Below are 24,664 nucleotides of genomic sequence, written 5' to 3'. Positions count from 1 at the left end.
GGTCAAACAAAGCATTGTTGCTAGTTAATTTCCGTTGAGACGACACAAAAATATGTCTTCTAACACGACGCCCAGAGTTTTATCCAATACCGTTAAACATTTAGAAGGTGATAATAAACAAAGGTACGTGGAAAAATTAGAGAGACTTGGCATAGAGGACCCACATTAAATGCCGAAGTCGATGTTTTCGCCGATAAGAAATTGGACTGTTAATTCGCTTCCGCTTGTCTTGGACAACTGGATCTACGCATGGATCCGGTGAGTAAGTCGTCGAGATTTACACGGAAAAGTATGAAAGCATAGAAAAGCCTGAACGCATACAAATACTTTGTTGCTGGATCTGTTCTCAACGGGGAGACGGATGGTGAACGCAGAAGCGTACTCTGCTACACATTAACCTTTGCCGAAATCCATTGATCTTTTCAGCCGGTATTCAATACAAATACCAATAAATGAGCCCTGGATTTACACAAACCGCATTCATTAACTATGACTGGGGGGGTGGACAGGGAGTCGGTTCCTCCAACACACACACTCCTCTGCGACACTTTTTTTTCTTTTTTTTTTTAAATTTCGCATTTTTCTCAAATGGGCTAACTTGGCATTATAAATACTTCTTGGTAATTTGAGATTGAGAAGAATAATTCCTACCTGAAGTGAAATGATCGCTACGCAGGCGTGTGTGTATTTTGGTTGGGCACCATCCGTCATATTTAATTGCCGAAATCCATTGATATTTTGTGGTCTTTTTAGCTGGTATTCCATAGAATTATCTCTTTGAATATCTTGTCTCGTCTGTTGTGACGGCCAACAGCGCAACAGGTCTCGGGTATTGTGACTATTCTCCTCCGGTTCAAAGTCTTCCACAATGTCGGGCAGCTCCTTTTGACCTGCAATATGGCGCCGTGAAAACGGTGACGTCAAGTGCACGAGCTCCATACGAGACAGAAAGGAGATAGTAAATTGCAACATTTATTTTTTTTCCTCTCCCATCTAATATGCGTGGCTAAACCCATCATTAATTATACCACATTCACATTTTGATTGTCAGCTGCTTGTAGCCATATTTAAAATTGGAAGGCTTATTTCAAAATATAGGCCTAACAAAATGTCATTTTAACAACGGCACTTTTATCTGACGTTGTGGCTGAAGTTGACTTTGTCGGGTTGCAAAACAAAACAAATTTTTTTTTTTAATTTTCCATTTCGATCAAGCTTGCCTCACACTATGAAAACTGCTGCTTAAAAGTGTTTTGAAAGTGTAGCTGATTTTTCAATGATACATATCTGACTGTAGTGCACTTGGTGAGGATTTCCACCCCACTTGAGATATCAAATACAAATCAATATTTCTGTTACGTTGATGTACACAGTGTACTACACACAGTATCAAATTGACAGATGTTTTTTTTTTTTTCCTCAGCTTTAATGTGCCAACTTGAAAGCTGGAAAATGTATCTTAAAAGTGAAAAAGAGTTGCTGTTTTTTTTTATTTTTTTTTAAACACGGTCCTTTATAGGACAATGAGGCATTTTTGGTATCTTGAAAAGAAAATAGATGCCACAGAACTGAGTGATTTCTACCAGCCTAACGAAGTAAACAATGAAATTAAACAAGTGTTTTCAATTACTGAATGCACTGACATCCTAGTGTTCCATCCATCCATTTTTTTCTTCGCCACTTATCCTCACAAGAGTCGCAGCGAGTGCTGTAGCCTATAACAGCTGTCAACGGGCCTTGAGGCGGGGTACACACTGAACTGGTCGCCAGCCAATAGCAGGCCACATAGAGACAAACAGCCGCACTCACAATCACACCTAGGGGCAATTTAGAGCCTCCAATTAATGTTGCATGTTTTTGGGATTTCCGGAGTGTGTAAAGAAAACCCACACAGGCACGAGGAGAACATGCAAACTCCACACACCGTGAGGCCAACGCTTTTACCAGCCGATCCAGCCCATGCTAGTGTTAATGTTGAGAATTTAATTTGCCTGTTTCAATATTTTTGTCAAGACGTTAATAATAAGAGTGACGCGACGAGAGCGAATACAAATGATGATGCGAGGTTAGACTGTTAAATGTCATTGTAGATGTTGTCTTGGCGTGAACTGAACTTTTCTCTTTCCTCCATTGTGCCTCATGCGTGGTCTTATTGAGCATACACCCCCACCCCGCCCCGTCCCGACCCCCTGCCGCCGGTCCCACTCGATGATGTCACATGTAGTGCTCCGTACTGTGGATATAATTCAATGACATCATTCACTTCACAGCAGATGTCTTTCCCCTCCTTCAGTCTCACCTGTCTCTCCTCCTGTGATCCTCACGCCGTGTGGCTACTCCCGCTTTTTTTTTTTTTTTTTTCATTTTTCACATTTTATTTTTGGGGTCAACCCGCCTCCTCTATTTATATTATTATATTTCTATATTATAGGAGCAGGAGTTCCTCCAGAAGCAGCAGCAGGAACTCGACGGGGAGCTCAAGAAGATCATCCAACAGCATAAAGTGGAGATCGCCACCATCGAGCGGGATTGCCTCAACCACAAGCAGCAGCTGATGAGAGGTGCGTCCATTTTGTAATATCCCTTTCGTTAGCGCACTTGAATGGATTTTCAGCTATTTCCCGTCCTCGTTTCGGTAAAATCGGCCACCAAAATACGCCTTCCGTTGTCCGCAGCTCGGGAGGCGGCCATGTGGGAGCTGGAGGAGCGCCACCTGCAGGAGAAGCACCAGCAGCTCAAGCAGCAGCTCAAAGACCAGTACTTCCTGCAAAGACACCAACTCCTCAAGAGGCACGAGAAGGTGAGCAAAAGTGGATTCCTATTTTTCCTTGAGGCAGTTGAAGGTTTAAAACCAAGCCCTTAGCATGTTGTCACGTCATAGCATAATGTTGCTTGTTTCCCCTGATGTGCTCTTCTGATTGGTCAAGCGGGTAGTTAAAATTGACGTGTCCGAGCCAACACGTTAAGCCCGTGAGCGCCCCCTTTGACCACTGGGAGCAACATCGGGCGTACGCACTGAGGTCAGATCATTGTGTTATCCATTGAAGTTACATGACTCAGATTACAGCATTGACATTACCATTGGAAAAATTTAAGAACAATTTTATTTCTGTTTTATCAAACTTGCAATGAAAATGTCAACAAACGAAAAAAATATATTGCTGACCAAACCAAGCCAAATGTGAACTGTAAATTTGAAATGTCGCTTCCAACTTTGTTCCATTTTATTTCTTTTTAACCCACAATGATATCCCCGTCTGTTTTTCTGGGTGTAAAACTGAATTATTGCTTGGAGAATATCTTTAGCAATGCGTGTGGAAAGCTAAATGATGCTCCCAAACTGTTTTAAGGTTAATGTTATGATGTCTCCTATTTTTAAAATACAGAATTAGCTTTTTGTGCACTGTTTTGTCCGTGCTTTCATCCTCATTCAGGCTGCGCCAAGGTGGAATTTTAACATTATCCACCATCTCATCCTGTACTTTCTCATTTGGCTTCAGACCAGACCTTTTTTACTCAAAAAAAGAGAAAACCTCATCCAGTTTCACCACTTTTTCTTCATTATTATTATTATTATTCACATACTCTGACATTCATTAAAGCCACAGCATTTTTTTTTACTTTTGCCATTACTATCAAGAGTAAACATAAACAACATGTCTAACTCTTCTACATTGCCCAGACTTTGGGTGGACGCTGTTTGTAATTATGAGTGTACCACTTTAAGAGCGGGAGGTGGGCGGTTTCAGGTAAACAAGTGTGGCATGGTGTGGCCGAGAAGCAGCTTGTTAGAGACTGCGTGCTGCTGTGGTTTAAAAAAAAAAAAAAAAAAAAAGTCAAGCTGTGCTTCACTGCGCTGGATCAGTTTTCATGTCTCCAAGTGCGTAATTGCGCAGGTGCGCAGCTTCGAGGGAACATTGGGTAAAACTCATTTTCATGGATCGCAGGAAATGGAACAGATGCAGCGCTACAACCAGCGTCTGGTCGAGGAAATGAAGAACAAGCAGAACCAAGAGAGGGTCCGCCTCCCCAAGATCCAGCGCAGCGACGGCAAGACGCGCATGGCCATGTTCAAGAAGAGCCTCCGGATCACCGCCTCGGCCGTCATCACCCCCGAACAGGAGCGAGACCGTATTAAGCAGGTGGGCTCCTCCTCCTCCCCTCAGCCTTTCAACACGCCGGATATGTTTGAAATCATTCACTCTCCAATCATAATACAGATAATTTCACATTGAAACCCACGTTGAAACACGAGATATTTACAAGGAAAGACGGTACACAAAAAGAGTTTTCAAAGTTTTAATACCTTAGCTTAGCTTAACATAGTAACAACACGGTAGCACAAACAGGGCTGGTTTAAAAAAAAAAAACATCCCAGTTAAAAAAAAAAAAAAACAGCCGCGGCAGCTACACAGTAGCAATACAGTAGCATAGCACTAACAGAGCCAGTTTAAAAAAAAAAAACATAACTAAATCACTGAGACAGAGCCAGTTTAAAAAAAAAAAAAAAAACATAACTAAATCACTGAGACATGGCAGTAACACAGCAGAAACGCCCCAGAACAACGCTAGCGCAGCGCTAACATACTGGTATATGTCACTTCCTCGGCACATATATTCCACCGGTATCATTCTTGCCTTTTCCGCTACGATACGGCGCTAACAGGGCCGGTTAAAAAAAAAACGTACCGGTAAAAATCAATGAAACGCGGCAGTAACACAGCAGCAACATGCTAGCGTAGTGCTAACAGGGGCGGTTAAAAAAAAAGTATGTTTCTTTCTGCAGTTGAAAAAACAAAAAGTATGTTTCTTTTTGCTTGTCCCGTTAGGGGTCGTCACAGCGTAACATACGAGTACGAGTCACTAACGCTAGCACGGTGCTAACAGCCCTAATTAAAAAAAAAAAAATAACATACCTTAATCACTGAGACGCGTCAAAATAACATACCATTAAAAATCACCGAGACACAGAAGTAACACAGAAGCAACACCCTAAACAGCGCTAACGCTAGCGCAGCGCTAACATACTGGTAAAAGTCACTTCCGCGGCACATATATTCCACCGGTCTCATTCTTATCTTTTCCGCTACGATACGACGCTAACAGGGCCGGTTAAAAAAAACATACCGGTAAAAATCAATGAAACACGGCAGCAACATGCTCGCGCAGTGCTAACAGGGGTGGTTTCTTTCTGCGGTTGGGAAAAAAAAAAAGTACGTACAACATGCGAGTGTGGCGCTAACAAGGCAGATAAAAAACAAAAAAAACATACCAGTAAAAATCACAGAGACACGGAAGTAACAGAAGCAACACCCTAAACAGCGCTAACGCTAGCGCAGCGCTAACATACTGGTAAAAGTCACTTCCTCGGCACATATATTCCACCAATCTCATTCTTACCTTTTTCGGTCGAGTGCCCCCTGGCGGCCATTCCAAAAAAAGCACAAATCAGCCGCATCGCCGCTGAAACCGCGGGGTGGAAAGCGTGTGGAAAAAAGTCGCTGTGGAAACTACGGGGCTCTCTGAAAAACAAGAAATTTGATTTTTTTTTGTTGTTGTTCACTACTTCAAAGATGCATGTAAGATACTTTTAGTGGGCGCTATTTACAACATTGAACATTATTATGAAATATCAAACTCACCTATGTATGGAGGACACTGTAAAATGGAAAAGGAAGTGTTGGGATGACACTAGCAGAGGAGTCATCCATTTTGTGTGCGGTCCAGTTTGCGTTCCAGGAAGAGAGGCGGCAGAAGAACGAGCGTCTCCACCAGCACCAGAAGCACGAGAACCAGATGAGGGATCTTCAGCTGCAGTGCGACTCCAACATCAGAGAACTGCAGCAGCTCCAGGTGTGACCCACGGTAGCGGCTCGCTTAGTCGGCGTTCCAGCTCAACCGGGGGTGGGGGGGGGGGGTTCGGGAATTGCGAAAGATTCCACCGATCATCACGTCGCCTCCATTTTATTGATTTCTTTTTTTTTTCCCCCCAGAATGAGAAATGTCACCTCCTGATCGAGCATGAGACCCAAAAGCTGAAGGAGTTGGATGAGGAGCACTGCCAGGAGATCAAGGAGTGGAGAGAGAAGCTCAGACCCAGGAAGAAGGTTTGTCACCCACCCTCCGTTTGGGGGATACGCTGGAAAAATCCCGCTATCTTAATGATAACCTCGCGCAAAGTGTGTAAGACTAATTTTTGTCACAGGCCACGTTGTGGTTATGGTTTCCCTCAGAGGGCAGTTAGGATTGAAACCATAAAATGTTCTTTTTCTTTGCCGCTTATCCTCACAAAGGTCGCAGTGAGTGCTGGAGCCTATCCCGGCTGTCAACGTTGAGGAGGCGGGAAACGCCCTGCCAATCAGCAGGGACCATCGAGACAAACAGTCGCACTCACAACCACACCTAGGGGCAATTTAGAGTGTGCAATTAGTGTCGCGTGTTTTCGGGATGTGGGAGGAAACCGGGGAGAACATTGCAAATTCCGCACAGGCGGGGCCGGGATCGAACCCGGGACCTCAGAACTGTGAGGCCAACGCTTTACCGCTGCCCCTCATATTTACAGCAATTTTTGAACTAGTTTTGGAATCAGAAATCGAGGCTAATGGTAATTTTCAACTTTTGTTCATGTTCGGTAACTCTCAATGTTATCGTTCAACACATATGACAATTTGAAATTCTGGTGCAGATTTTCACAAGAACCCTGGAAGTCGACGCACTAGATTTGCCTTTGCGGGCCACATAAAATCAGGTGGCGGGCCGGTTGTGGCCCCCGGGCCTAGAGTTTGACACCTGTGACGGGCCATAGCGTGGCTAATGGAAATTAGCATTGATTGCTTAACAACAGGCAGAGGGGCGGGTCAGCCGGTAAAGCATTGGCCTCACAGTTCTGAGGACCCGGGTTCGATCCCGGACCCGCCCGTGTGGAGTTTGCATGTTCTGTTTCCTCCAGGCACTCGGGTTTCCTCCCACATCCCAAAAACACGTAACGACAATTGGACACTCTAAATTGCCCCAAGGTGCGATTGTGAGTGCGGCTGTTTGTCTCGACGTGCCCTGCGATTGGCTGGCGACCGGTTCGGGGTGTACCTCGCCTCCCGCCCGATGATAGCTAGTATAGGGCTTCAGCACTCCCAGCGACCCTCGTGAGGATAAGCGGCAAGCGAAATGGATGGGCGCTTCACTGCAGCCGAAGGATTTGGACTCTTCTTCTTCAGTCTCCTCACCGGCTTGTCCTGTGCCGCCCCCTGCAGGCGCTGGAGGAAGAGTTCACGCGGAAGCTCCAGGAGCAGGAGGTCTTCTTCCGAATGAGCGGCGAGTCGGAATGCCTTAACCCCACCGCTCAGAGCCGCGTGTCCAAGTTTTACCCCATCCCGCACGTGCACAGCTCCGGATTGTAGCCGCCTCGCAAAGAGGGGAGAAAAAAAAAACCGGCTACAGTATTGCGCTTAGTTGGGAGGATTTTTTTTTGTTTTTTTTTTCCTTTTCATTTTGAAAGCATGTTCTGATTTTCAAAGGTCGTACAGGTTACATTTGAGTGCCTCCTTTTCTATTTCAGTTGCATTTTTGTTTATTAGCCCCCCCCCCCCCCACCAATGAATGTCTCACTTATCACTGAACAATGATTCGATTATGTGGTTGCACCCTGTGATGATGACTCCTCCGACGCGGGTGCCAACTACTTCCTGGAACCCCGCCGTAGAGTGAACGCTGTCAAATGCATATCAAAGGAATGTAAAACTGTTGCTGTCAATTTGCACTTTTTTTTGCCACATTAGCTGAAAAAATATGCAGTATGAGTTATTTGGGATTTTAATCATCTGCTTTGTGACCGCTGTCGTCTAAATCTTACATTCCTGCTTATACACAGATGCTGTAATTCAGGGGTGGGGGAAACGACACCCTAAAAATCCTCCAAAATATTAAACCAATCCATGCATATAATGTATAATTTGTTGCATTCTTTTTAATCGCAAATGTATTAAGGCCCTCATAGGACTATATAAGAATTCAACCAATGAAAAAGCTGTAAGTGATCATTTATAGTTCCGCTGTTCTCAAAATGGCCGACACTTGATTAATTTATGTCATTTCCGCACTGCTTGAATTCTCATGCTCGTAACAAATGCTGGATTTTTATTTGAGTTTAACACCAAACATACATAGTGATATATTTTTTAAGAATTTTAACTCGCTGCGTTTGTAATGTCTTGACCACCTCGATGGAAAAAAAAATAATAATAATGAAAAAAAAAAGTATATATGCAGTGCTATTGTCTGATCAAATGTATTGGAAATGTCACTGGACATTTGTTGTAAATAAAAAGTATTCATGTTTTGGGGGTGTTTGTGTTTTTTTAGTTAAAAAAAAAAAAACAAAAGCAGCAGCAATTTATAATTTAATCTTTTCCCCGAAAAAAATGTGGTGGTATAAAGGCAATACATCAAAGTCAGTGTTGTCATACAAAAATATACAATCTTAAAATCAGTCATTCCTTTAGCTTCAGCTGTCGCCTTAAAGCGGAATCTCGCTTTATTTGCATTTTAAACGACAAATCTTCCTTCAAGTACAGTGACAATCGCTCCTAAATACAGCAATCCGTGTAACTTGGCTGAGTGTTCATGCTGCAATGCAAACAAATACGCTCGAATAGGTCATTTGAAATCATTATTTTGAGCAATCGTGAATGATTGCGTGGCGAGTGGCAAATCATTTTCATAAAACGGCAACGCGTAGACCTCAATACAGTAGAATACTTGGGAAAAAATATGAAACATTTCAAACAAATCTTCAGTCACTAAAGCTTAATCCTACTATAATGATATTTTCATCTAAAATAAAAATAAAGCAAATATTAAACATCCACATGAGCGACGGAAAAATGTTCGTCCGAAAACAAAACACCGGCCAGCAGCAAAGCTAAACATCAAATTATTACTAAAGCTTTTTTTTTTTCTTCTTGCGTTGCTTCCGTTGAGAACAGAAGAAGAAAATAGTAGCCGTGCTTTAGCCGCCATCTGCTGGACCTTCCTGCTGCTCCCGCTTGATTACTTTACCTCCTGCAACAATAACACAATGCTCATGTATAATACATTGTGTCATACATTTACGATTTATTCATATTTGCCTTTTTAATGGCAGGAATACAAATAAATGCAGTTGGAACTCTCAAGAACCCGCCATGGCGAAGTAAAATCAGTGTAGCGTGTGAACTGCTGCCTCCGGCAGTTCAAATACTTTAGTTTTTACGGTTGCTCGATTTGTTTTCCTTGCACACAATTGCTGGCGAGATGACGAGAGCCGGCACGCCGAAGACTAGACGGGCAAATACACGCTAGAGCGTTCACGCTTGCCAGCGAAAGCCAGCTAGCTGTTGTGCGCGCACACGAGCAGGTGAGATGCTGAGTAATGTGTTATTAAAAACAGCCTAATACTAGCAAGAATGCACCCGGCGCTATCCAGTCCACTGTAATGCAAACACTTGCTGGCGAGATCCAGCCCGCTGTTACATTTGCACTCGCCAGTGAGATCCAGCCCACTGTTACACAGGCACTTGCCAGCAAGTGTATGCGTAACAGGCCCTGTTACCCATATACTTCCTGGCGAGATGACGAGAGCCAGCCTGCCGCGCCAAAGACTAGATGGGCAAATACATGCTAGAGCGTTCACACTTGCCGGCGAAAGCCAGCTAGCTGTTGCGCGCACACACGAGCAGGTGAGATGCTGGGTAATGTGGTATTAAAAACGGCCAAACTGCTAGCATGAATGCAACCGGCGATACCAAGTCCACTGTCATGCAAACACTTACTGGCGAGAACCAGCCTGCTGTTACAAACCCACTCCCCAGTGAGATCCAGCCCGCTGTGACACAGGCACTTGCCAGCAAGTGTTTGCGTAACAGCCCCTGTTACGCATACACTTGCTGGCGAGATGACGATACCCAGCCTGCCGAGGCCACGCCAAAGACTAGACGGGCAGATATACACGCTGGAGCGTTCACGCTTGCGAAAGCTAGCTCGCTGTTGCGCGCACACACGAGCAGGTGAGATGCTGGGTAATGTGGTATTAAAAACGGCCAAAATGCTCGTAGGAATGCACCCGGTGATATCCAGTCTGCTCTCATGCAAACACTTGCTGGCGAGATCCAGCCGGCCGTTACATACGCACTCGCCAGTAAGATCCAGCCCGCTGTTATGCGTACACTTGCCGAAGAGAGGACAACAGGCAGCCTGCTAGGCCACCATTACACCGGCACTTGCCAGCAAGTGTATGCACAACAGGGGCTGTTACGCATACACTACCTCGCGAGATGAGGAGAGCCAGCCTGGCGAGGCCACGCCAAAAACTAGATGGGCAAATACAAGCTAGAACATTCACACTTGCCGGCGAAAGCCACCAAGCTGTTGCGCGCACACACGAGCAGGTGAGATCCCGGGTAATGTGGTATAGAAACGGCCAAATTGCTAGCAGGAATGCACCCGGCAATATCAAGTCCACTGTCATGCAAACACTTGCTAGCGACATCCAGCCAGGAAGTATATGTGTAACAGCCCCTGTTACGCACACACTTCCTGGCGAGATGACGAAGGCAGCCTGTGAAGCTTGCCTACTCACAAAGCCTCGGTCACGAAAGCCTTAACTGATCATTGGCCCGGCACTAGCATTCATCATCCTCGGGGTATTTCGTTGAAAGCGTGTGACACAAATGCTATGAGAACACCTGGGAACGGTTTTGAGTACCTGCGTCCCTCCTCTGTACGCGATGTGGAATTTGGATGGTGTACGTCCCCGGGATTCCTGGCAAACCCGGACGTCCGGCATCACCTGGAAACAAATCAATAGCCAATTAAAACCACATCTTGTTCATTTCACATCGGACTTTTTTTGTTCGTCCACTCATGAGAAAACACGGCGACCAAATTTCCGGTTTCTCAGTGGAACTACTTTCGATTGACCGTACCCTTATCTCCCTTGGGTCCCGGGTAGCCTCTCTCTCCCCTTGGTCCGGCGACCCCCGGAGGACCGGGGACGGTGCCGTGAGCTGCGCCGAAACAAGAACGCTCAGTCAGGAGCTCAAATGAGGTTGAACCCTCCCGCGATCCGAGTTCTCACTTCTGAAGAAGTCCATGAGGTCAGCCGTGACGTTGCCGTAGGCCGCGATCACCCGGCTGTAACCGGGCGCTCCGGGTGGTCCCGGTGGGCCAGGAGGGCCTTGGACGGCTCTTACGTTCGTCCTCCAAGGACCCTCCACCAGGTAGTCCTGAAGGAGGCCTTGGTCTGAGTGGGGGGGTGGGGGGGGGAGGGGGTGAACACAGTGCTGTTTATTTCTGACTTTGAAAAGTAGAAGTTTTAAAACAAAATTTATACAAGTAGTTTTTCTGATTCATGTTCATGCTACCGCGTGTCGTGTCGTGTCGTGTCGCGGACTCACTCTTGATGTAGTCTGAGACTTTCAGGGCCACGCTGCTGTAGTCCATGGTCTCGCTCAGCTTGCTGACGTCAATCTCGTGATGCTGGGAGACGCGATGAGAGTCACTCTGAGAGGAGCTTTGACTCTGGCCAACGAGTCTTTGGCTGTAACCCGGCTCTCCGCGATCTCCCTTGAGGCCCCTCGGCCCCGGGGGCCCCGGCGGTCCAATGAAGGCGCGTCGAACGCTATCAGCTGGTGGAAATAGGGGTGAAGTTTGTCAACGTCGTTACTTGCAATCATGGCGGTTTGTAGTAAAGTCCAGACTCACTGGTCAGGTAATCGTGAACTTCGGTTCGGATGGTGTCCCGGGGGAAGGTTCCGCTGTAAGAAACGGTGCCGCCGGAGGTACCAGGTGGTCCTTGAGGGCCTGCGGGTCCGGGAGGGCCTGGAAGGCCTCTAAAGCCAGAGCCTGTCAAACATTCAATGTTGGATTTTGAACGGCACAAGAATTCCATCGTCTGCGTCTTCCACCCATGACGTCTGCTAGGCAGAGGCTGAGTTCCACTGTGGTTGTTTACACCCTGGTCTAGGGAGCGAGGAACTCATTCTTAAATTTGAGACAGGAAGACCCCCTGCTCCCCATAAAATGTGGGACCTCCAAAAGTCGGGTTGGTGTCTTTACTTACCCTGCAGGTAACGCTGAAGCTCCTCCAAGGTGTACCCGCGACCGCCGACCCCCAACACAGTGGCTCCGGGCGGCCCTTGAGGACCAGGGGCTCCAGGTTGACCAGGAGAACCAGGAGGACCTGGGGGACCTTGGTGGACGGCAGAACCTATCCATGTACGGAACTCTGGACCTGTGTGGGAAGGAAAACGTGGGAGTTTCTCATCTGACGGAGATGGAGGATCAAGTGCATTTTGGAATCCGTTTTACTTCTAACTAGCGCGGAGTAATCGATTGAAACAGTCGAATAGCTCGCTCCGCCCGATCCGCCGGATCCTGGAGGTCCGGGGAGGCCTGGTGGTCCGGGTGGTCCTCTCGCGATTCCCCTTTCTGTTGACCAAAAATGAACAGCTGGTCAACTGACATGGCGGGACAACCGTCATGGTTTAGATTCTGGACTCACCGTTCATTATGTTGAAGACATATGTTGCTACCTCCTCGATGCTATAGACGTTAGAAATCCCTCCCGATCCTCCTGGTGGTCCGGGTGGTCCTTGAGGACCCGGTGGGCCTGACAGGTATCTCCTTACTTCTTCTCCTAGAGATTATAGAGCGACGAGAAGAGTGTTTATGTAACGGACTCGAACTCTGTCGAAGAGTGTTTGTTGTACTAACTCTGCAGCATGGCAATAAGACCACTGATAGTCAAGGCCCCTCCGGGTCCAGGGGGTCCAGGTGGTCCTGGAAGACCCCGAACACCAATGCTGATGCCCGAGCTGGAGCCCGAACCTGCAGAAGGAGAACCAGGTCAGACTCCTCTCCTTGTTAAAAATTAAAAGAACCGCTGGAGACTCACGTTGCAAGTAGGCTACGATACGAGTGGAGATCTCTTCTATGGAACCTGAGAAGGTTCCGGGTTGTCCTGGAGGTCCAGGTGGACCTGGAGGTCCTGGCACGCCAGACTGTCTGCTTCTACCTGCAAAGGTATGATATTAAGTAGTCATACAAAATGGTCTTCGTAGGTGGTCTTTGAAGTTCAAAGAGGTAACGTACTTATGTAGTCTGTCAAGTACTGCCGCATCTCGACCGATGAAGAGAAGGACCCAGGAGGTCCGGGAGGTCCTTGAGGCCCTGCAGGACCGGGAGGTCCTGAAGTGACTGAGCATGAGGAAAAACAGGATGTTGGTGTGACAAAAATGTGCCGTCGCAAGGGTTGTAAAGCAAATTTTGGTAAATCTACACGGCAACTCCGGGAGAGAATCGAAATTGGAAACTACGAGAATTCACTGGGAAATGAGGACAATTTCATGGAAAGGTAGCGATTTGGTTCCCTCGTGCAGGTTTCAGAATGACTCAAAGTACCTCGAGAAGATCCGGGAATCCCAGGAGTTCCAGTGTCACCTTAGCAAGGAAACACAACAAACACAAACCTTCATTGGATGTTCTGTTTACAACAAATCTGCTGAGTCCTTACTAACTCTTACCTTTGACTCCCTGTGGTCCTGGCAGTCCAGGAGGCCCTGGTGGTCCTGGGGGTCCTTGAACTCTGTGTTCTCCAGTATAGGTAGACACTGTGAAGTGGGGGGAGATAGCTTAGCCCAGCAGAATGAAGCAATGTTTAGTTTGAGATGTTCCTGAACTGACCTCTCTCCAAGCTTCCTGGTCTCCCTGGCAAGCCGGGTTGTCCTGGTTCACCTGGAGCACCACAGTGAATTAATTATGCATAAATACGGATGATTACAGTGTTCCCCCGCATTTTCACTATTCATTACTCGTAGCCTCATTATTGCCCACAAAGGGCGATCCCTGAACATCGTAAGTTCTCTAAGAATCACCTTGATAGCCTCTTGGTCCAGGAGAACCTAAACACAGATGGAAAAATTACTGAGTGATAAAGGTTCCAAAATCCTAAGACCACTTAGTGTTGGTCACCTGTGGATCCTTTTTGCCCAGCAGGTCCTGGTGGTCCTGGTGGCCCAGTATAGAAGGTTCCTGGGTGGATAGCTATCTTGTAAGAATTCCTCAAATGCTAATGCTAATGCTAATGTGTAAAATGCTATTTGGGGTTTTCATACCAGAACTGGATGTCACAACAGAATCTCCTTTGTCGCCTTTAGGTCCTGGTCTTCCATAACCTGTAATCCAGATGCAGTTGTTTGGACAGTCGAGTCTCTATATACTACTATCGTTCTGGTGTCAGCCGAGACGTACCTGGCTGACCCGGAGGTCCGGGTGGCCCAGGTGGACCCGGTGGGCCGGGTAGTGATGACACACCACCAGAAGCAAACTGCCCTAAATCATTATCATCAAAAGATCTGGATCAGGATATTTTAACTGGAGACTAAAAACACGTTTCCTTTTGCTTTTGTTTCCACCCATTTTCCAAGCTTCTTATCCTCACAAGGGTCGTGGGAGTGCTGGAGCCCATTCAAGCTAATTTAGGGCGAAATCCGGACTCGATTTACTTGGATTAAAAAACGCCCTCCACCCAAGAGGGTGGAAAAAGAAATTGTGAAATTGTCCTCTGATTTATTGAAGAGGTTCTATGTTGAACCAGATGCGAATACATATTTTCTGTCTGTAGTCTGTCCTCTCATATTTTCCAGACAGACCTTCATCCTTCATTTCCGGTCCGTCTCTAATGCATCCTGCTTAATTAATTAAGGCTCACATACTGCATTCCTCGAGTTCATATGCAAAAGATAATATTATATCTAGATTGTATTTCTTTATTTTTTTGGGGTGGGGGGTAGACAGGAAAATTCTCCTCACTCTCAGCTACACTCGAGCTGAAACTCTCAGAGGTCCTCAATGTTGATCCGGATTCTCCTCTGTCACCTTTAGGACCTGCCGGGACCAACAACAGGCACCGTGTAGATAAAACATAAAATATTTGAAATTAATTTTGAAGCTGTGTAATGCTTTACCTGCAGGACCGGCAGGACCAGCGGGACCTGAGAAGACGTTTCCCCACAAAACAACATTAAATATTACCAGCACGTGTAGCCACTTGTTATTACTATGTTGTTATCGTGTTATTACAAAGATGAAATAAGGCGTCAGACCTGATACTCCTTGAGGTCCGCGAGGCCCGGGTGGTCCAGGGATATGTACAGTGGCGACACCGGCTGGAAAATGAGGGACAGTTAAGCACCTTCCCATTGAAGACTACAAATACAAATACTTCCATGTTGAATTTGTATTTGTTAACTAAATACATTTTTCGTTTTAAGTGGCTTGGAATGAGGTAATGTTAGCCATTTATCACATGCTCACTTCAGTTTTCCGTGAGTATCTTTTTTTCATACTCCTTGTGAGTATTTTCATTTTGTATTTGCATTGAATTACTTGCCCCGTTCCACAAACAAAAACTGTTAAGTTGCTGGACCCGATGGGTACGGTTTCAAACGTGTTTTTTTCAGGCTGCTTACCCGCATTGATAATTCTTCCCGCCTCCCCAGTATCGCCTGAAACAACACAGACGCAATAATTATTTGACCGATTTGGAAAGCCTGCAGTTTTCCGTGCCGGTTCTTTTACCTTTCGGGCCCGGTAGACCTGGATTGCCTCGTGCTCCTACAAGAAGAAGAAAACACCGTTTGACTTCGCAGGCTTTCAAAAATATTTCAACGCAACAGTTTTGTAATGACCCGGATTTTTTTTTAAATAAATACACATTATATAATCAATTTCAATGTTTCAGAAGCGCACGAGAGCACCTGGCGGTCCGGCATCTCCCGGCGGCCCGGCTGGACCTCGAAGTCCGGGGTGTCCAGGACTGCCGAGATCACCTGTGAGCATGTACATCATTTATGATAAGAAATGTCCTGAAACTAACCCTGTTTTAGGACTCGTGTGAGCGAAATCCACAGAATAAAGCTCTGGAATTCGCGCAAAATGGCTACTTGGAACAAAAAAATGCCTCACTTCCTGTTCAGTTTCGGGCATGGCTCATTAAGACCTTTTCGTGCATCTCTGCCCAATTCCATGCCAATCTGTTAAACTGGTGTCATGTTCTCAAACTTTCCAGAGGGCGCTGCTGAGTGAGATTTATGGCGGATCTGTTGGGAACTCCTCAAATCCGTACATTTTCACACGCTTGTAAAAAATGAAGAACTTGTAGGCAAGTCGGGGTTCCCAGAAAGATGATTTACTATAACCGCAAAAACCGTCATTCCAGGAGGCTCCAAAACTAATTATGAGCTACATGGCTAACAAGAAATGCTAATATTTACCTCTTGAGCCTTTTGCACCATCTTGTCCTGAAGATACAAAGACACGAACACTCACGTTAATCTACGATAGTCGGGAAAAACTGAAACATAATAAAGCCAACCCATCCCTGCTCCCCGCTTACACCCTCACTGATAACATTCCACATCGTATTTGCGGTCTTTAGATCCATAAAGTCAAAAATACAATAAAATATCTAGCAGTCGATACATTTCTAAGCATATTCAATCATTTCAATCAATCGCCCGACAATAATAACACGTTTTTACATACAGTACGTGGTGAAACGGTTGTCACGCTCACCTGTGGACCCTTTGGTTCCTTTCTCTCCAGCCGGACCAGGAAGACCAGGTAAACCGCGGTCACCTGGCCACGCATATAAGTGAATTTAGGTTGATTTTACTTGAATAGAACCTGTTACTATTTCTATACTTTTCAGATTTTACCTTTAAGACCAGGTGACCCTGCTTCTCCACGGAAACCCTGAGGACCTGGTCGAACAAATAGATCGCGTTTTAAAACAAGCAATACAAAAACAAACATTTGCCAAAACTGTTGTCCGTGATTTTTGGAGTCGGTTGACCCCAGTTATTAGGGATAGGGAGTACAGTAATTGAGAACCATCCAAAAAAGGGAAGAGAACCGAGAAAGGTCGAGGTATGCACTGCAGATATCAGGAGTGAACGTGCAAGAACTGAAGTATTTGAGATCAACTTTTCAGAACAATGGGGACTTGCAAAAGAGGCGAAAGAGAGGGTACAGCCAGCATAGAACAGGTGGAAGAAAGTGACCGAAGCGCTCCCCCAAATCTGAAAGGAAAGCTTTACAGTATTTGGTTTGGAGAGGGTACCAATGACCAGAAGACAGAAAACAGAGTTTGGGGAGGAGGCAGAGTTAAAGATCCTGAGATCCTCTTTGGGAGAGACCAGGATGGACAGGATCAGGAATGAGCTCATCAGAGGGAGAACAGAGACTAGAAGGTTTGGAAACAGAGCTAGAGCGTCAAGATCGAGATCATCAGTTAAGGCCAAAGAGGAAGAGGAAGAATCTTGCTTGAGTGAATGAGAACAGGAAGAGGCTCACCTGGTGCTCCAAGGAGCCCGGTAGCACCTAGAGCGAACAATCGGTATAGCGTTAAGATATATACTGTAGATGTGTAACTTGATTACGATCAATAACTAGTGGTGGTGGTCTCTCACCTTTCTGACCAGGGACTCCAGCTTCCCCAGAATTACCTTCCAGAACAAAAACAAACATACTGAAGATTGACAAGACTTCTTTGAGATTCTTTCCCGACTCCTATCATACACCGGTAACACGACTTCGGTCCTGTCCTCTCCGTCCTGTCACATCTTGTCCTATTTGCTACTAGTTGTGTCCTTCCATACAGGTTTCAACACTTCTTTCCCAGTTCACATATACTGAAGACGGAAAACAATTCCTGACTCACTACTCCTGTCCTGACCTGTCCTGTCCTGTTCTGTCTTGCCCCAACTCCTGGCTCACCTACCCTGTCTGGTTGTATCCCTTCGTGACCTGCGTTCTACTCATCCCCAGACCCCAGAAATCAAATCCAGCTCCTGACTCAGAAGCCCTATCCTGTCTGGTCCTGTTCACTACTCGTCATGTCCCTTCCTGAATGGGTGTAGGACTGCCTTCACAGTTCAGGTATAGAAATACAGGCGTACAGGTCCTCCATACTGCATAATTCAGCAGCCCTTTTGTTTTATGTACCTTTTTCACCTTTGGCGCCAAATCCTTGTTCACCTCTGGGTCCAGGAGGGCCTTCACGCCCCCTCAAACCAGGAGGACCCTCCAGTCCGTGTTCACCTTCAGATAATTGTCTTATTAACCCACATTAAAACAGTCCAAACAGAGACCATGTACCAGTGTCCATACCATGGCTTCCTTTCTGGCCCTTCGGACCCTGAGGACCCTCGTGGCCTATGGGACCAGGAGCACCTGAAATCAAAATGTTTTATATGTAATGCAAGATTGTACGGTAAGACGCACTTTAAACCAGTAGGGGGTGCCAGAAACCTCACCTGCCCATCAAGGCTGCATTTAAAATAATAATAAGAAGAATCACGTTTATTGTGATGAACATGTCTGCGTGCACATAACAATTTGTGTACAGACAGGATAGAGTGACTGCTAGATTTATACTCATCAGAAGTCTGAAATGTGCAATTTCACAGTTTTCTGAAACAAGTCCTGATTCCTGTCCTCCCTTACCTGGAAATCCGGGTTGTCCAGTGTCACCTACGACGACAAAAAAACCACCTTTGGTCATTTGTGTGTTCTGAAACGGCCTAAAGGTTCCACAGGATGGCGCCAAAGCTTTGTTTAGCATAAACGTAGTCAAGGTACCGCAGTCTTTTTGAGTAAAAAGTAAGTAATAAAACAAAAGTCACCTTTGGGTCCAGGTTGTCCTCTTTCTCCTTGCATTGCTCCTGATATAAAAGCTGAAAATAAGATGCAAATATTATGCGAATAATATTATATGCTTTCTGTCCATGTTAGCATCCATAGCTATGTCTTACGTTACCTTGGAATGCCTGCGACTGCATTTCCCCCCTCACCATGCGCTGGATGGCCATGTGAAGAGCGGCAGCGTCCACGTAACCGCCGGTCCCGCTGGTCCAGAAGCCCTGACCGCCACTGTGGCTCACGCTGGACGTGCCGGTGAAACTAGTGGTGTGGCTAGAAGACGAGCCGCCGCCGCCGATGCCGCCGCCGCCCCCGATGCCGCCGGCGCCGCCCAAGCCGGTTCCGCCGGTGCCTGCGCCGCCGCTGAAGCCGGTTCCGCTGGCACCAGCGCCAGTACTGCCACTGGTGCCGCTGGTGTGGGTACTGCCGGTAATGATGGTAGTACGTCCGGAACTAGAGCCCCCACCGAAGCTGGTGCCTGCGCCGCCACCTGTGCTTGTTCCACTGGCTCCAGCACCGCCAGCTACGCTGGTTCCACTTGCTCCACCACCGCCACCTATACTGGTTCCTCCGGCTCCCACGCCAACCATACTGGTACCACTTGCTCCAGCGCCACCCACACTGGTACCACCAGCTCCAGCGCCACCCATACTGGTACCACTAGCTCCAGCGCCTCCACCCGTGCTTGAACCGCTGGAGTCACCAGCACCTCCGGCTCCAGCTCCGGCTCCACCACTGACACCCACACCCCCAGCAGAACCTCCAGCACCGGCAGCAACTCCGATTTGCGTTCCTGAACTGGAGTCCGAGCCTCCACCTCCGCCTGCTCCGAACACGAATATGTCCGTTTTGGATTGGCCCCCGCCGTCCATGAAGGTGTTGCCGCCAAGACCCACGAGACGACTGGTGCGAGCGGAGATGATGGCCGACTCGCTCTCCAGAGTGGCCACGCGATTCTTCAGCTTTCTCACGTCCTCGGCTGGAATCGACAACATTCATTTCGTTCAATAAGATTTAAAAAGTCAATAAAACATTTTTCTATAGACAGTAGAGTAAGGCCTTCCCAGATGAATGTGAAAATGTGCCCCCTAGTGGCTATCAACAGTACAGCGAATGACAAGATTGCAATTTGATTGGACGCTTAGTCAGCACTGTGATTGGCTGATGGATGACATCATTGGCTTTACATTTTTTTTTGTTATTGGATAATAATAGTAGCATTCAGCCGGTTAAATAGAAATTGAGGTATTTTAAAACAATGTATTGCAATCCTAATTTTTTGTTTGATTTATTCATAGAACAATTTCTTTAATCAAGAAAGATTAAAGAATGTGAGTCATTCATCTCTTGATAACTAGTTGACTGCAATGTTATTGGACAAAAATTACACCATTCTGACATTTAACACGGAAATAATTATATATATATATATATATAATATATATATATATAGCAAGATAACTTTTTTAACAAGATTAATCCATTATAATTAGGTTCACGTTATTTGAATTGTACTTACTAGTTTACTACACTGTTATTACACGATAATAATTACTGATGGATTGTAAATTCTGACAAAGAATTCATTTGAAATACATTTCCAACATGGAAATTTACATGAAAAACGATTTATGTTGTAATAACTAGTTGACAATGTCATTGGCCAATAACAATTTGTGATATTTTGCAAAGGAAAGACCTTACCCAGTGCAATGAGGCCAAAGAGGAGACCGAGCAGGAGCAGGAAGAGGAGCAGGAACCCCAGCAGCCACTTCCACCATGAGCAACACGCATCGGAACAGCAACACCAGCCGCACGCGCCGCCCTTCTTGCGAAGCTCTGCCGACCGAGACGACGTTTATTTCAAATAATAGCGTGACGAGACTGTCCGCGCGTAAAATGGTACAAAAAAAAAAATACATACGTGCGTGCGTGCCTTTGTCTTTCATTAAAACTCCCGAGGATCCATCTGGTGAACGGACACGTCTTTAGTTTCGGGAACGAAAACGGGGTACGGTAGCGGTTTTGGACTCACAGTAAGCGTTTCCCGTTCCCGCCTTGAGCTGAGCTCCTTCGCCGTAGGTCGTGATGAGCTTCTCCTTCTGGATGGAGTCACCCGAGAGGGAACCTGAAACATCAAAAATCAAACGTCTGCCGTCGCCGTTCGCACTTTTTGTCACTTCGGTTTTCGGGACCGCGAGAAAGCCGGGCCGCACCTCCTCCCACGGTCCGAGTGAACTGCTTGCCGCTGTCTTTGGCCAAAATGAGCGTTTCCGTGTCCCTGGCGTTCTCTTTGTCCGAATTCACGAACACGTAGTCCTTGTACCCCTCCTCGTTTTGGGATCTCATAGCTGGAGACCGCAAAGAAGGTCGATCGTGTCACAGAAAGCACCGTGTAATCCCTCTAATGGGGGGGCTTCATATCAGAATTCTCACTTGAACAGAATAATAATTATATTCTTAAACTAAATTGTGTAGTACTTCCACTAAGCGGATTTAAACATTTTAATTTAAAATTAACAGGTAATAACTACTTTATTACAATGTAACTACACACAAAAAATATAATTCAGCATTAAGCAGCTTTGCTAAAGGGCATAAAACCTATGCCAAAAAAAAAAAATGCGTTCATCTGAGACGGGACAAGCCGAAAGGCAAAGAAGAAGACTTTACTTTAAAGTAAAAGTGAGCTTTGATCATATATTTTTATCCACCAGGGTGCGCTAGAGGAGCTTACTTGAAGAGACTCCGGTGCCAGCGACACCGCCCCCAACACCAGACACGTTTTTCTGAATTCCATAAGCTGTCGAAACAGAAAAAAGAGACACACAATCAGGGAAAGGTGAACTTTCATAGCGCATTATATTTCATATATCATATTTTTTTGTTCATTAAATTGCAAGAATACGTACTTGTCATGGTGGCATTTGCGCCACTTGTAGTGATCGCACCGCCAGAAGTGGGTGCCAAATTATTCTGAAAGCCATAAACTGCGGGGACAAAAATTAATGTCATTTTTTTGGGGGGGCAAGGCAAGAATTATTATTTTTTTATTCAAAAATCAAAGTATAAATATTTAGAATGAGTCAATTTAAATACATTAGTGTACTGTCTGAAGCTCACCTGACAGGGATGGTGCGCCCAAGCCAACGGGCGTCGCTCCCCCCGACATGTTGTTGGCGCCGGCCTGGTACGTGTAACTGCTGCCGGCGCCCGCCCCCGCCGCTGTGGCGGCGGTCCCGGAACCGCTGGGCAAGGTGGCGGAGGACCACGGGAAGCCCGGAAGCGCCACGTCCGAGTCGTACTGGGTCGACCTCACGCCGGAGTCGTGGATGCCGGATTTCTGACTGATGCTGTACTGGGACGACCTCACTCCGGTGTCGTACTGGCCGGACCTCAAACTACCGCCGTACTGGGACGATATGGCGCCGGTATCGTACTGGCCGGACCTCAAACTGCCATTGTACTGGGCGGATACGACTCCGGTATTCTGGGTCAGGGATCTGACGCCAGTGTCGTACTGTCCGACTTTGGCGCTACCGTTATACTGTCCGGTCCACACGCCCGTATCGTACGACAGTGATCTCACTCCGGCGCCGTACTGGCCCGATCTCACGCCCGTTTCGTACGTGACCGACCTCACGCCGAGGTCTGACCTCCCCGCGTCGCTGTAGTGGCCCGATTTGAGGCTGCCCTCATAATGGCTGGTCTTGGCGCCCGTGTCGAACGGGCCCGCCGCCAGACCCGTTTCGAGCAAGCCGCTCGAGTCCACGACGCGGAAGCCGTCCGATCTGCCGCCGGAACCGAATGTCAGCACTGTGAAAGGGAGATTGAAGAGCGATGTCATGTCTCTTCAAAATGATGAAACGATTAACCGCTAAAAGGCTAGCAAACAAAAGTGTGCACACCTCTGAGTGAAAATGCCCCAACTGCAATCAGTGTCAGTATTTTGTGTTTGGAAAAAAAAAAAAAACTTCACTTTTGTGAAACACCGTATTCATTAAAAAAAAAAAAAAAAAACATATTGTATTATTTCCATCTAAAGAAAAAATAAATAAATCTGCATTACTGGTATGTGGCCATGCGCTGTGTTCATAACTGTTATGATTATTCCTTCCACGACTGAAATACCTCCATACGCCCTTCAAACTCATCAACATTCACAAGTTTTTGTCAATATTTTGTGACATCTTTTCATGGGATGACACTAAGCTGACGATACTTTGCTACGATGCAAAGTAGTTAGCGTGTAGCTAGTCAAATTATAAATACTTAATTACTTGGTAAATTACTAATTATGACCGTCCTCAAAATAGCACAAAACTCAGGCTATATTGTCAATAACCGCTGGCAACAAAACCTCGAAGTGAAACAGTCCAAATTTGTGTTTTACAGATTCCAACACCTTTGTGTTATTTGTAAATGAGCCCATCCATCCATTTTCTTAGCCGCTTACCCTCACGAGGGTCACGGGGTGTGCTGGAGCCTATCGCAGCTGTCAAGGGGCAGGAGGTGGGGTACGCCCTAAACTGGTTGCCAGCCAATCACAGGGCACATCGAGACAAACAGCTGCACTCACAATCACACCTAGGAGCAATTTATCCATCAATCCATTTTCTTTGCTGCTTATCCTCACAAGGGTCACGGGGAGCGCCCATCCCAGCTGACAACGGGCAGGAGGCGGGGTACACCCTGAACTGGTTGCCTGCCAATCGCAGGGCACATCAAGACAAACAGCTGCACTCACAATCACACCTAGAAGCAATTCATCCATCAATCCATTTTCTTTGCTGCTTATCCTCACAAGGGTCACGCGGAGCACCGGAGCCTCTCCCGGCTGTCAACGGGCAGGAGGCACAGTACACCCTGAACTGGTCGCCAGCCAATCGCAGGGCACAACAAGACAGACAACAGCCCCACTCCCAATCACACCTAGGGGCAATTTATCCATCAATCCATTTTCTTTGCCGCTTATCCTCACAAGGGTCGCGAGGAGCACCATAGTCCATCCCGGCTGTCAACGGGCACGAGGCACGGTACACCCTGAATCGCAGGGGACATCAAGACAAATAGACGCACTCAGAATCACACCTCGGGGCAATTTAGAGTGTCCAGTTAATGTTGAATGTTTTTGGGGTGAACTGTGCCGCCCCTGGTTACAATTCGCTGTCTGAAATTCACCGAACGGTTCTGACCTGAAGTAACCCTGCCTGGTGGCACAGACGGTGAATTTCAGACAGTGAATTGTAACCACTTGAATTGTTAACGTTGAAATGTTACACTGAAATACAACGATTGAAAACGTGATCACTTCACATTTCAAATTCCAGTCCTGGTTGGCACATATTTCCTTCCATATTTATGCTCATTTCTGAAGCATGTGTACCTAATGATGTCAGGAAAGCAGATGTCGTGTGTGAGTAACTCGCTGTAACAGTAAACCCCAAGTGGGGAGGGGAGGGGGTGTGGGTGAGTGGTGGTGGGGGGGGGGGGGGGGGGCAGAATGTCTGTGCGCTGTGCGTGGGAGGAAAACTTTGCGGCGGGGTCAAATACCCGATTGTGAGGCCCGGGAGGTCACGGAGATGGTCTGGGTCTCCACGCTGGCCTTCTTGGGGCCGCTCATGATGGCCGAGGTGCTGGAGGCGCGGGCGGGGCTGGAGCTGCTGGAGCGGACCTTCAGCAGCTTCTTCACGTCGTCGAGCTCCGCCCCTGCACGTGACAAGCAGACGGGGTCTCGTTTAATTACACTTTTATTACTATCACGCCGGAGCGCTGCGGCTCTTAACTTGAAAAGCACCCGAAAGGGTTGATTATGTCAGGGGCGTCAAACTCATGACTGTGAAACCGTCAAAATCTTTAACCGGCTCATCAAATTTACATCTGAAATTTATGAACACGTTAAAATTAATAAATTAAATTCATCAATTAA

General features: G+C 46.6%; 2 protein-coding genes across 6 annotated transcripts in view; one reads left to right on the top strand and one right to left on the bottom strand.

The window, feature by feature from the left end:
* The window catches only part of slka (STE20-like kinase a), a 29,047-nt gene extending 20,712 nt beyond the window's left edge, over window positions 1-8,335 (top strand). For both annotated transcript variants that reach the window (XM_061837112.1, XM_061837113.1), the window contains 6 exons: window positions 2,432-2,561; window positions 2,676-2,800; window positions 3,948-4,142; window positions 5,728-5,853; window positions 5,994-6,107; window positions 7,251-8,335. In XM_061837112.1, the coding sequence (XP_061693096.1) occupies window positions 2,432-2,561; window positions 2,676-2,800; window positions 3,948-4,142; window positions 5,728-5,853; window positions 5,994-6,107; window positions 7,251-7,397 (837 nt within the window). In that variant the 3' untranslated portion in view covers window positions 7,398-8,335. The remainder of the gene's footprint in view (window positions 1-2,431; window positions 2,562-2,675; window positions 2,801-3,947; window positions 4,143-5,727; window positions 5,854-5,993; window positions 6,108-7,250) is intronic.
* A 50-nt stretch (window positions 8,336-8,385) lies between these two features.
* col17a1b (collagen, type XVII, alpha 1b) overlaps window positions 8,386-24,664 on the bottom strand; it is a 30,974-nt gene continuing 14,695 nt past the window's right edge. For all 4 annotated transcript variants that reach the window (XM_061837108.1, XM_061837109.1, XM_061837110.1 and 1 more), the window contains 43 exons: window positions 24,289-24,444; window positions 21,859-22,551; window positions 21,648-21,725; window positions 21,473-21,538; window positions 20,952-21,086; window positions 20,771-20,863; window positions 20,660-20,704; window positions 20,440-20,574; window positions 18,854-19,714; window positions 18,720-18,770; window positions 18,541-18,567; window positions 18,205-18,267; window positions 18,040-18,135; window positions 17,505-17,540; window positions 17,389-17,415; window positions 16,752-16,796; window positions 16,609-16,671; window positions 16,308-16,334; window positions 15,792-15,863; window positions 15,613-15,648; window positions 15,504-15,539; window positions 15,138-15,200; window positions 15,000-15,026; window positions 14,845-14,919; window positions 14,284-14,364; window positions 14,148-14,207; window positions 14,005-14,064; window positions 13,908-13,934; window positions 13,717-13,767; window positions 13,557-13,643; window positions 13,435-13,473; window positions 13,126-13,230; window positions 12,929-13,048; window positions 12,748-12,861; window positions 12,536-12,670; window positions 12,343-12,462; window positions 12,095-12,265; window positions 11,737-11,877; window positions 11,430-11,660; window positions 11,111-11,275; window positions 10,959-11,039; window positions 10,739-10,822; window positions 8,386-9,057 (listed from right to left, as the gene is read on the bottom strand). In XM_061837108.1, the coding sequence (XP_061693092.1) occupies window positions 9,005-9,057; window positions 10,739-10,822; window positions 10,959-11,039; window positions 11,111-11,275; window positions 11,430-11,660; window positions 11,737-11,877; window positions 12,095-12,265; window positions 12,343-12,462; window positions 12,536-12,670; window positions 12,748-12,861; window positions 12,929-13,048; window positions 13,126-13,230; window positions 13,435-13,473; window positions 13,557-13,643; window positions 13,717-13,767; window positions 13,908-13,934; window positions 14,005-14,064; window positions 14,148-14,207; window positions 14,284-14,364; window positions 14,845-14,919; window positions 15,000-15,026; window positions 15,138-15,200; window positions 15,504-15,539; window positions 15,613-15,648; window positions 15,792-15,863; window positions 16,308-16,334; window positions 16,609-16,671; window positions 16,752-16,796; window positions 17,389-17,415; window positions 17,505-17,540; window positions 18,040-18,135; window positions 18,205-18,267; window positions 18,541-18,567; window positions 18,720-18,770; window positions 18,854-19,714; window positions 20,440-20,574; window positions 20,660-20,704; window positions 20,771-20,863; window positions 20,952-21,086; window positions 21,473-21,538; window positions 21,648-21,725; window positions 21,859-22,551; window positions 24,289-24,444 (4,931 nt within the window). In that variant the 3' untranslated portion in view covers window positions 8,386-9,004. The remainder of the gene's footprint in view (window positions 9,058-10,738; window positions 10,823-10,958; window positions 11,040-11,110; window positions 11,276-11,429; window positions 11,661-11,736; window positions 11,878-12,094; window positions 12,266-12,342; window positions 12,463-12,535; window positions 12,671-12,747; window positions 12,862-12,928; window positions 13,049-13,125; window positions 13,231-13,434; window positions 13,474-13,556; window positions 13,644-13,716; window positions 13,768-13,907; window positions 13,935-14,004; window positions 14,065-14,147; window positions 14,208-14,283; window positions 14,365-14,844; window positions 14,920-14,999; window positions 15,027-15,137; window positions 15,201-15,503; window positions 15,540-15,612; window positions 15,649-15,791; window positions 15,864-16,307; window positions 16,335-16,608; window positions 16,672-16,751; window positions 16,797-17,388; window positions 17,416-17,504; window positions 17,541-18,039; window positions 18,136-18,204; window positions 18,268-18,540; window positions 18,568-18,719; window positions 18,771-18,853; window positions 19,715-20,439; window positions 20,575-20,659; window positions 20,705-20,770; window positions 20,864-20,951; window positions 21,087-21,472; window positions 21,539-21,647; window positions 21,726-21,858; window positions 22,552-24,288; window positions 24,445-24,664) is intronic.

The sequence above is a fragment of the Syngnathoides biaculeatus genome, chromosome 12 (assembly GCF_019802595.1).
Source record: "Syngnathoides biaculeatus isolate LvHL_M chromosome 12, ASM1980259v1, whole genome shotgun sequence".
In the NCBI taxonomy this organism is placed as follows: Eukaryota; Metazoa; Chordata; class Actinopteri; order Syngnathiformes; family Syngnathidae; genus Syngnathoides; species Syngnathoides biaculeatus.
This window is presented reverse-complemented; position numbering and strand designations above follow the sequence as displayed.